Here is a 12,657-nt window from a genome sequence, read left to right on the forward strand (position 1 = left end):
TATATATAAAAGAGAAAGGTCACTGACTCACTCATCACGAGAACCCAAAAACAGCTGGAAGGTCCATCCATCTAGGATGGATAAAGATGAAATTTGGCAGGGAGGTAGATTATAGTTAGAAGATGATAGTAGTAGAGTAGAGAGATTTAGCGATATTCCACCGCTAAGGGGGTTTAATTGGGATTGATAGTTTGTATGAAACATATACAGCCTGAAAATAAAACTAAAAATGTGGTGTATAGAGAGGTTTTATAAAAACAAGTATTAAATTTTACTAAATTGTGCCTTTTAAAAAGTTACTCAGTGTGATAAGCATTTCAAGTGACTGAAATAAAAAAAATGCGTTAAACATCTTAATAGTAATGCATATCTTCATAACCACGCGGATGTAATCGCGGGCAACAGTTAGTGTATTATAAAACAAAGTCCCCAAAAGTGTATGTGATCGATTTCCTCAAAATCTACTGAACGGATTTTCATGCGGTTCAAGAGGAAGGTTTACGGAACGGCTAAGCCGATTATAATGAGAGTTTAACTGGAAGTGTGCCGGGAAAACTTTGTGACACACTGATTTCGACGCGGGCGAAGCCGCGGGCACAGCTAGTACTATTATAAAATTTTCCATTCCTACTATAAATGTTTTACTAATGTCAAGTCATATTAAACTAATTGCTATAAATACCACGAAATACCGACAGCTTTAAATTCTTCGCTTTGACTCAGCATTTGTCAGTTCTCCGCCCGTGTTCAACGAATCAGGTCGACCGTAATCATGAAGATCATTTTTCGTAAGTTAATTCGAATATTTTAAAGTTAAAATTTTCCATCCATCGAGTCATTATTTGTATTTTTAGTATTATTTAAACTATTTTAAGATGTAACTAGCAACCCGCCCCGGCTTCGCACGGGTGCAATGCTAATACTAAATATACTACAGAATGTCTTTATTTATAATATGAAGTTAGCTTATAACATGGTTATTATTAACACAGTAACAACCACATTCAAATTTGCGTCGTTAGATTACGCGTTGTTACAGAATGCGTTGAAGAAATAAAGGTTCACTGCTCGTTGCCCGTTGGTGGGGGCGTGATAATATGTAGCCTATATGTTGACCCGACTTCTTAATAATATTCGTACTAAATTTGAAGTAAATCCATGCAGTACTTTTTGAGTTTATCCCGAACATACATACAGACAAACAGACAACCAGACAATAATTCTAAAAACCATATTTTTGGCTTCGGTATCGATTGTAGATCACACCCCAAGTATTCTTTTAAAAAAATATTCAATGTACAGTTTTGACTTTCCTACCATTTTATTATATGTATAGATAAATGAATGTTTCAGTTATAATCTCCATGTTCCTGGCCATCGCGATGGCTCGGCGGGATTGCCTCTGTCCGCTCCTTTATGACCCAGTTTGCGGCGTTTCCGGCGAAACCTATGTAAATCAATGCAGGTGTGCACAAAACTTTACTTAATACTGTAATAACATACACAAGCACAAATTTCTAAATCTAAAAAAAATATATGTATGGTTCATACATATATTTACAGTGTCAGCTAGCGTCAATCCAGTTTTTAGTTTAGTACCTTCTGTTTAATTTTCATTTGTCGGGCATTCTAGAATTTTATTTCATCTTTATTTTGACATGTAAATACAAAAATTATATGACGGCGCGTTGGCGGCGCGGTAATAGCACTGGCTGTTGTGTTGGCGGTCGCGGGTTCGATTCCCGTTCACGACAGACATTTGTATCGATCATATAAGTGTTAGTCTTGGTCTGGGCGTAATTAAGTAGTAATTAAAAATCTGTCGAGACGTTTCAAAGAAGTAGGCACATAAACACAGTAATACGAGATTTTTATACATTCGATTTAGACACCCACTTTAAAAATATACAGTGAAAGTCGGGTATAAAACTAGTGTAGTATTATATTTATTTAATAACAAACAATCCACATATATCGTTAAAATGTTCTTAGAGTAATTTACATTCTTAGTCGAGTGTATTTTATTATATTATTTATATTATTACGACATATTATTAGAAAAAACTAGTGTCGCACCGGGGTTTCATCTACTGGGTTTACCTGCTATATGTTTGTAAAAATCAACTTTATTTCGATTTCAATACAATTAATGTTAATAAGAGAAAATATTTAGGTATATTTAGATTAAAAAAAAATTGAGTTGGGGCACAGCAGGAAATGTGCTGCTCAAAATCTGGAGCAGCCCGACTGGGGTAGTACCTCGACCTTACAGAAGATCACAGCAAAATAATACTGTTTTCAAGCAGTATTGTGTTCTTGTTGGTGAGTAAGGTGACCAGAGCTGCTGGGCGATTTCTGGTGTTGGAGGTGTCTATAAGCTACGGTAATCGCTTACCATCAGGTGAGCCGTACGCTTGTTTGCCGACCTAGTGAGATAAAAAAAAAATCATAAAACGATACCTTTCGTCCACGAACGGTATTACTTCGAAGATAGAATTTTCAATTTGAATAAGCAGAAAAATGGTTTAGAAACATAGCAGCTGCTATTTTTGACTGACTTGGGGAGTAAGGTGGTAAATGTGTGACGAGAATGTATTTCTCTCGTAGCTAAGTTACGTTTCGTATATCTAAGACACGGGTAGGCCAATTGCTAAAGAAGTTTTACTTCAGTCGTGAGGTCTAAACCCCCCCTCCCTTTTTTGTAGAATGACGAAGATATGTTTGATTTTGATTTTGAATACAAGCCATCTAAATAATTATTGTAGTTTTTTATTTATTTAGTCAATTCAATAATAGGGTTGACAACGTGTCCTTAGTTTTTTCTGTGTTGAAATTAATTCGTTAATAATATTTGTGGATACAAAAGTTAAAGTTGACAGCGAATTGTCTCTAAACATATAAAAATATCGTGGTCAAAATGTTTGGGTGGGCTAATTACCAAAACTACTGCACAGAATTTGATGAAATTTGACACAGATTTATAACTTTGTCCAACTTAATATAGGCTATATTTTATTTCGATTAATGACCACGATTTTTTTAATAATTAAAAAATATGATGGTACGAAGATCGCCAGGTCAGCTCAGCTAGCTTATTCTCTAATTATACTACTTTTGTTTGTATCTTTTAATGGTGTGCAATAAACAATATTATTATTATTATTATTATTATTTATTTTGTTTTGTTTTCAGTTTACAATGTGCAAGTGATACTCTCCTGCACGAGGGAGAATGTTAAATTTCTACATAAATATATTATACAACAATAAAGACATCGACTTTTTAATTTCCCTTTGGTGCCAACCTTATCTGAGAATATTATTTATTATTATTTTCAGTCATCGCCTAGCATCGCTTGGCACCGCTTGTGTTTTCTGAGTGCACCTAGTCGTTGACCACGTAAATTCCAGTTGTTCTCAAAATGTTTCACTGTAGTATCTGTGACGAGTCTCATACCGACGGACCTATTTGCCATATTTGCAAAAAACAATATGGTTTTGGCTGCGTTGGAGTTACGGAGGCTGGATTCAGGCGTTTGGGCGAAAGAAAAAATACTTGGCGTTGTCCAAAATGTAAGGCAAGTCCCTCAGTCTCGCCAGCTCTCTCTATTGCATACCCAGATCTCCAAATACCTAACCAATTGGATAGTATGCAGGAGAAGTTGAATGACATTTTGGTGCAACTTGCGTCACTTCCTATCCTGAGTCAAGATTTAAAAATTATAAAAGATGACCTTTCGGACTTGAAACAATCGGTTGAAATGGCTCATCAGCGTACGGATAAGCTTTTTGATAAAGTCCAATCACTCGAAGCCAAAGTTAAAGATGTTGAGAAGATTGCCTCCGATATACCCATTATTCAAAAGGAAATAGCCCGATTGAACTCCGAACTGGAAGAGAGAGATCAATGGGCAAGAGCCAATAATGTCGAGATTAAGGGTATCCCACAAAAAAAGGATGAAAATCTATATAGCTTGGTACAAAACATTGGGAATTGTGTCAACTTTCCTATTAAGAAAGAGGATATAAACTACATCGCCCGCGTACCAACGCGGTCACCTAATATGGCCAAGCCAATCATAATCTGTTTTAATAATCGCTATATGAAAGAAGACCTGGTGGCTGTTGCGCGGAAACATAATCTAAATATATCCGATATCGGTTACTCCTCATCCTCTACGTTCTATATAAATGACCATCTAACTCAACATTATAAAAGTTTGCTCGGCAAAGCCAAATCCCGTGCGAAGGAGGTCGGATTTAAATATATATGGGTGAAACATTCAAAAATAATGGCAAGAAAGACTGATTCATCGCCTGTATTTTTTATAAAAAACGAAAAAGATCTTGCAAGGATAACTCAATAAATAAAAAAATGTATCTTAAATTATTGCTAACTTTATGTTATCATAATCACGTAATTATTTTAATTCTCTATATTTCTATTTTATTATTTGGTTTGAGAACTGCTGGCGTTGAATTTGTATCTTATTGTTTACACAGCGTTATGAATAGATGGATCGCTGCTAATCTATTGACATCCGTAAGTAATTTCTTTTGTACACGGTTATCGCCCCTCAGTCATTACACTCGTGTGTTATTGCTGTCTAATATCCCATGCGCTACGTCAGTCCGACGGGCCAACATTGACGGACTCACAACTATTGAGTTCTGCACCTACCCGCCACTCGAGACGATATCGTTGCCGCAATATATTAGACGATACTATGCGCTGTTTTTATTTAATTTTGTTACGTTCTATAGTTTTTACTCACAGTACAAATTACGTATTGGCACAAATTTAATTTTATTTTATACTCTCTTTAGAGGGCGATGTTTATGTTATTATTACATGTTACTGTTAGTAAAGAAAATACCCACAATGATATTTCTTAAGAGGTATTTTAGTGTTATGGCTGGGTCCTATGTAATGCGAATTGATATAGTTATATTGTTAATCTTTTATATCTACTTGATAAATGTGATGAATTCGAGATTGGGTGATGTGATGATGTCTTGTACAGAATATTGCACTATTTTAGGTGTATGTATTAGATATTTATTAACGGTTTATATTACTTATTCACATAAATGCATGTGTGTTTGTGGTTATTCATTAGTAATAACTTTACATCCATACATTCGTAAAATATATCATGTCGATTGCAATTTGTGCGAACATTTTAATATTATACTAGCAGTAAAAAGTCCGCATCACTGTTTTTTGATGAGATGCTGCATTTTATCATTGTTCAATCATTATAACATTATTACAGAATACTATTTGAATATTATATCTATATTAAGCTTATTGTCTGGTGGCTACTACATATTATATATGGATTTACTAATATATAATATGATTAATTCACTCTTGCATAGTTCAATTGGTATAATACACGTCTTGTTTATTTATTTCATTCTAATCATAACATTTTATTTTAAAATTGTTTTTATAATAATAATTTTTTCATGCCCTCTTGCGTTAGTATTTTTTTTTATGTTGGAATAAGATATTATTTCAAAATAAACTTAACCGTTACTATTTCCATTATTAATGGATATTTTTCATAAATGGATTCTAAAATAAGCATTTTTTATCAAAATGCAAGAGGATTACGTACTAAAACCTCATGTTTTAAAAGGAATGTATTACTTAATAATTATGACGTGATATCGATCACTGAGACGTGGCTATTGGGAAGTGTACGTGACGAGGAATTATTTGATGACCGTTATACAGTATGGCGTCGAGACCGGGACTATTCTCTAACTAATCAGTCACTGGGAGGGGGTGTCTTGTTGGGTATTCGTCGTGATTTTGCGATGATCGGTCGTCCAGAGTGGCATTCTACGTCTGAGGATCTATGGGTAACTATTATCCCCTACACAAATGGTAAATCTTCTGCTAAAATACATATATGTACTCTTTATTTGTGTAAACAGAACATGGGCAACTCCTCCTCTGTGCAATTAGAAAATTTCTCAAATAACTTATCTGACATAATCAACTCCTGCCCAAATGATGAATTCATTATTATGGGGGATTTTAATTTGCCACATATAGACTGGGACCCACAAGGAAGCTACCTCACAGTGAGTGGAATATCCCTCAGTGGAGCTCAAATAAATTTTATCGACACCCTAGCTCAATGTGACCTCATTCAGCGTAGTCAGGTTCGTAACAATAATAATCGATTCTTAGACTTAGTTTTTTCAAACTGTGAACTTGATATCAGCCCCTGCGACGACCCCCTGGTACCTGACGATATACCTCATCACAGATCACTATGTATATGCCTATCACACTCCCTTGAAAGTTCCTTAAAATCGAAGAAGAGACTTAAGTATTTTTACAAAGCTGGCGACTTTAATTCTATTAGTACTTCTTTGAATGTTATTAATTGGACTGATAGCTTGTACAACAAGTCGTTAGATGACGCTGTGAAATACTTTTATGACACAATATACGATCTTCGTAATACCTATGTACCTCATAAATTTTTCCAGCCGAATTCTTACCCTCCATGGTACAGTTTGGCTCTTATTAAAATACTAAAAGAAAAACACAAATTTTTCCGAAAATTTAAACTTCATGGGAACCAAAGCGACTATATGACTTTTTCACTACTTAGAAAAAGGGCTAAGTCTCTTGAACATTCATGTTATGAATCTTACATAAATAAAACTGAAGATGCTATAACAACTAATCCTAGAGCTTTTTGGTCCTTTATAAAGTACAATAGCAAAACTTCTTCCACTTTTCCTTCCTCCATGTCTTATAATAGTGAAACTGCTTCCACCGGTGACAAAATTTGTGATTTGTTTTCAAATTATTTCCAAGCTAACTTTCTTAAGTCTAGTCCGAACTCCAACTTCACCTACCCCGTGACGCAGAAAATAAATAACTACAACATTGGAGACATACATATTGATAATGACGAGCTCCTCAAGCTTTTGGAATCCGTTAACTTAAATAAAGGTGCCGGCCCCGATGACATTCCTCCTTTGATGATTTTAAAATGTGCTAAAAGCTTTGTTACCCCTTTGAGTATGCTTTTTAGACGATCATTGGATGAAGGCTATGTACCAAACATGTGGAAGTCAGCGTTTATAACCCCTATATATAAAACCGGCGATAAAACTAACATAAAAAATTATAGACCAATCTCGAAACTTTGCATTTTTGCCAAAATCTTTGAGAATATCGTTTATCGACAGGTTTATGCTACAATTCAGGCTTGGTTCATTCCAGAGCAGCATGGTTTTTTGAAGGGTCGCTCGACCACATCTAATCTTCTTCTTACATATGACTATGTTAGCTCATCAATGGATTCGGGTGCACAGGTTGACATAATATATACCGACTTTAGTAAGGCTTTTGATCGTATTGACCACTGTATTCTGCTTCAAAAGATCTATATGGCGGGAATACACGGAAATCTATTCCGTTGGTTCTCCTCATATATAAATAATCGCTCCCAGGCAGTAGCCTTAAACGGCTACGTCTCTGCCTGGGTGTCTGTTCCCTCTGGAGTGCCGCAAGGCTCATTATTGGGGCCACTTCTCTTTGCCATATTTCTGAACGATGTATCATCATGTTTTCATCATTCTCTTTGCTTATTGTATGCTGATGATGCTAAAATAATAAAACGTATTTCTTCAATGGATGACTGTCGATTGCTGCAGGACGACCTAAACAGATTCAACAATTATTGCCAAATTAATAAATTAGACCTTAATGTCTCGAAATGCCACATCATGAATTTTACTCGCAAATTAAACACTCTTAGATACAATTACACCCTAAAAGATCAAACAATGGTACATATAAATAAAATTAAAGACCTAGGTGTAGTTGTAGACTGCAAGTTGTTATTCAACGAGCATGTCGAATATATCGTAAAAAAGGCCTCAAGGGCTTTGGGGTTTGTTATTAGATCTTGCAAAAACTTTAGAACACTTAAGCCTGTAAAAATTCTATACTGCTCATACGTACGTAGTATACTTGAGTATTGTTCTGAAATCTGGAACCCAACATATAGTACGTATGTAAATAGAATCGAATGTATCCAGAAACGGTTTTTAAGATACTTGCAGTATAAATGTGGTGATAATTTAGTTGACTATGAAAGCAGATGTAAAAAATACCACTTTCTTCCCTTGAGATTACGTCGAAATGTTTCTGATTTAGTATATCTAAATAAAATTATCAACAATATTATAGATAACACAGACTTGCACGACATAATTAAATTTAATGTACCCAGTAGGTTCCTTCGTAATTTTGCCCCATTTTTTGTCCCACCTTGTCATACAAATTATCGTCGAAATTCCTTTATTTGCAGATCTACTACGCGATTTAATGACTTTTTGCGCGACCATCGTGACGTTGATGTTTTTCTCATTAAACCTTACTCTATTAGACGATTGGTGACCACAGAATACTTCTCTTCCGATAGTTAATAATGTCTATGCAGTTTAATGATCCAGCTAAGTTCTCAAACCATCCTAAGTTTAAGTTTTGTTTTACTCAAGCTCTTAATTTAGTACAGCACTCTTTAGTTGTTAATTGTAAAAACTTATAAATGGCTTTTAGTTTTTTAATTGTATTTTTAATTTGTTATGTATAGCTGTAAGTTTTTCTGAATAAATAAAATAAAAAAAAAATAAAATAAAATATTAAATACAAAAAACTTAATCAATTCATATATTGGTACGACAGGAACGATGAAGCATCGTCACAAAAATATTGTTTCAATTAGACAGTAAAAACACATACACAAAATAAAACATTTATTAAATAAATAAAAAATATTTGAGAAAAAACAACTTGTTTTCCTTGTAAGACGCAGTTCAAAACACATTTTTGTGACAGTTATAATTTTTAAAAAAATTAAGCTTCCATCTTATTTACCTTAACTAATATTTATGTACCGTAATGACGTATGAATACTTATCAATTAGGTTTACGTCATTATTATATGTCTCTTTCAGTAATATCTTTTAATAACGAACCTTGTTGTAATTTTAGATGACCAGGAAACTAAACCAAAACCGGTACACCACTTTCTTGGCCGACCGTACATACAAAAATTAATAAAAATAATAAATATGTCTCAGTAATAATCAAGATGTGTTCATACCTTATATACTATTCAAATATAAACAAATTGTAAATAAGAAAAATAGACACGGTTAATTGCGTTTGCTATCAGCCATATCATATATCTACGTAACAGTAATGAGCAAACGATTAATCATGTGTATAAATATCTAATTATTGGATTATCACTTACGATAGACGAGCGACATCAATTATTGTCCAATAACTCTTGACATCTATACATACAAATTGTAGGAAAGTCAAAACTGTACATTGAATATTTTTTTTAAAGAATACTTGAGGTGTGATCTACAGTCGATACGGAAGCCAAAAATATAGTTTTTAGAATTTTTGTCTATTTGTCTGTTTGTCTGTATGTATCTCCGGGATAAACTGAAAAAGTACAGCATGGATTTACTTCAAATTTGGCACGAATATAATTAAGAAGTCAGGTCAACATATAGGCTACATATTATCACGCTATCACATACGGGGTACGAGCAGTGAACCTTTATTTCTTCAACGCATTCTGTAACAACGTGTAATCTAATGACGCATATTTGAATGTTGTTATTATGTTAATAACCATGCTATAAGCTAGCTTCACACTATAAATAAAGACATTCTGTAGTATATTTAGTATCAGCATTGCACCCGCGTGAAGCCGGGGCGGGTTGCTAGTAATATAGTAAATTCGACCAACAATTCTCACTATAACATTTTTCAAATTATTTTAGAAATAAAAATATATAATTTTAAATTTAAAAAAAACTTTTTAAGTTAAACGGTTTTATGTTAAACATACATTGCAATGTTTAAGATAAATGTACTAAAAACCAAAAAATAATAAAATAGATACAGTCGTGGGAATTATAAACATATGCATAGACTAGACTAAAATAAAACCGTGGGGCACGTCAATTGTCTACAATCGTTGATTAAAATGTTTGTTTTGTAATGTTACACTATAATTAGGCAGTTGTTCAACCGACAACGATGGACGTGTGATAAGTAGGGCTAGAATGTGGAAACAAGCTAGCAAGCTCGATTATAAGCGAGTTTTAGGGTTTCATAGTGGTGAGCGAGTAGTACTTTTATCATATGTTTTGTCGATTAAAGACAAACTACGAGCAGTGAAACGATTCCTCGCCAGCCAGCAGTGTGAATGTCCAACGATAAACTAGTTGAAACATCTCTTTTATTTACATGGAGTGTATAACTATTGGAATTTCCATGAGCAAGAAAATAGTAAGTAATTTCCTCACCGTCTGCGGGCCAACTACCTATTTTAACGACGAATTAAACGATTCTTCTATCGCACATTAAGTCGATAATTTGTAGACAATTGACGTGCCCCACGGTTTTATTTTAGTCTAGTCTATGCATATGTTTATAATTCCCACGACTGTATCTATTTTATTATTTTTTGGTTTTTAGTACATTTATCTTAAACATTGCAATGTATGTTTAACATAAAACCGTTTAACTTAAAAAGTTTTTTTACCTATTTTTATTTTCTAGTTTTTAGTTTTTATTTCGCATTCTGTTTAATTCATTTAGTGCTTCATTTTTGCAAGGCCCATCTTAAATATTGAGCTTGTATAGTGCACTGTATTCATATTATTTGATACCCATATTGGTGGGATTGATAAAAAATTGTTATCAGACATTTGGTAGCGGTGGCCAGCTTAGATTTCAATTTTGCATAGTAAATTGTATTCTACTTGTTGAGACCTTTCATTTGATACCCATGTTGATGGGATTGATAAAACCTAAGTTATCCGCCATTTTGTAGAGGCCGCCATCTTGGATTTTAATTTTATATAGTACATTGATTATACTGGTTGAGCACTTTCATTTGATACCCATATTGATGGGATGGATAAAACCTACGTTATCCGCCATTTTGTAGCGGCCGCCATCTTGTATTTCAATTTTTTATAGTATATTGTATTCTGCTTGTTGAGCCCTATCATTTGATACCCATATTGATGGGATTGATAAAACCTACGTTATCCGCCATTTTGTAGCGGCCGCCATCTTGGATTTCAATTTTTTATAGTATATTGTATTCTGCTTGTTGAGCCCTTTCATTTGATACCCATATTGATGGGATTAATAAAACATGAATTATCCGCCATTTTGTAGCGGCGGCCATCTTGAATTTATAATGATAATGAATAAACATAATTGTATTGTCACCAAAATCCAAAGTGTATACAAAATTTCAGATTAATCGGTTGACAGGAAGAGGGTGAAATTTGAATTACTAAATTTGACCCAAGAATAAATAATAAATAAAAAAAATAAAACAAACGGGGTGAGCTAAATAAAACCGTTTAAAATGCATCTAATATGTGAAATACTTATAAATACAATTGATTCTCTTTCAATCTTCAATTATTTTGATTTTTGGTCATTAATTATTGTGAACACGTTGTGACATTTTGAAAATATTACGATTGTGAATTTAATGTTTTTATTATTATTTTGTTGTGTGAAATTTATAATAATTGTGTATATCTATTGACATATGGAGGGGTTCTCTTAATTTTGTAATGTATTATAGTTTATTCTGAGATTTTAGATATTTGTTCTTGTTGTTTATTGTTTTGTTACTAATCAAATAACTACAGTTGTTCATTTATTGACTATGTTGCGCTTTGGATCTTTTCTATGTTCTCTATTTGTTATATTCATTATTACTATTATTTTAAATCATTGTCTTTAAGACTTAAGAAATTGTTAAATTATTAAGTCAGCCCAACTGTAAATTCTTTTTAATCTAGAATTATGCGAAAAATTGAAAAGCTATAGAACATTTATTAAAATTAAATATAATTAATTAAAATCAATTAATTAAGAACGTCACATTATTTAAATTGAAACGGTCAAAATAATGTGACGTTATTTTGACCATTTAAATTTAAATAGAGAATAAAACGTACATTAAAGTACAGTTGTTTTAGATCAAATATTAACTGTTCCGATTTATAATATTTCCATATTTTGATCTCACTTTTCAGTAATAATAAAAAAAATGAAAAAAAAAATTAAAAAAATGAAGAACTTAAAGCCGTCAATAAATGTAACTAACATTAAGCAAGATTTAATATAATTATAATAAAATTATACTACATTATTTGAGTGAGTTTTAAGCAGTAATGTATTCTTTTTCTTTCTCTCCTATACATGTGTTTTTTTTTTCTTTATGTTGACGCATTTTCACTTCATCTAGCTTCAAACCACAACGAAGCTAAAAAAGTTTCACTTAAAAAATATATCATTATATAAAAATTGCTGGGTTAAGTTTTAATATAGCCAAATCCTTGTACCTGCCATTACAAACAATAGTTCTTGACTTCTACCTTTACATTGTACTAAGACAAAACTAGCGGTACAAGGTACGAGACAGTTAAATACAATTAAGTTAAAGATAAAGATAATCATACAATAAATAAGAGTAGAAAATACTTCGCTTAAAATAAAGTTATTCGGTCAGATCCTACTCCTGCTTACAGAAGATCACTGTTAATATCCGTGCTATTGCAG

At 32.9% G+C, this 12,657-nt stretch overlaps 1 protein-coding gene and 1 long non-coding RNA gene across 2 annotated transcripts; both read left to right on the forward strand.

The window, feature by feature from the left end:
- Positions 1-679: 679 nt before the first annotated feature.
- Positions 680-3,270, forward strand: LOC123665483. Its single transcript, XR_006745051.1, has 3 exons — positions 680-788; positions 1,354-1,465; positions 3,193-3,270. It is a non-coding gene; the product is annotated as an uncharacterized LOC123665483 (long non-coding RNA).
- Positions 3,271-3,421: 151 nt separating this feature from the next.
- Positions 3,422-4,366, forward strand: LOC123665736. The gene has a single exon (XM_045599997.1). The coding sequence runs from the start codon at positions 3,422-3,424 to the stop codon at positions 4,364-4,366; it is 945 nt and encodes a 314-aa protein (XP_045455953.1).
- Positions 4,367-12,657: the final 8,291 nt, after the last annotated feature.

The sequence above is a fragment of the Melitaea cinxia genome, chromosome 24 (genome assembly GCF_905220565.1).
Source record: "Melitaea cinxia chromosome 24, ilMelCinx1.1, whole genome shotgun sequence".
Taxonomy (NCBI): Eukaryota; Metazoa; Arthropoda; class Insecta; order Lepidoptera; family Nymphalidae; genus Melitaea; species Melitaea cinxia.

What these genes read in the sequence shown, in the direction of transcription:
- LOC123665736 (XM_045599997.1), top strand. Translation starts at nt 3,422, where the DNA reads ATGTTTCACTGTAGTATCTGTGACGAGTCTCATACCGACGGACCTATT.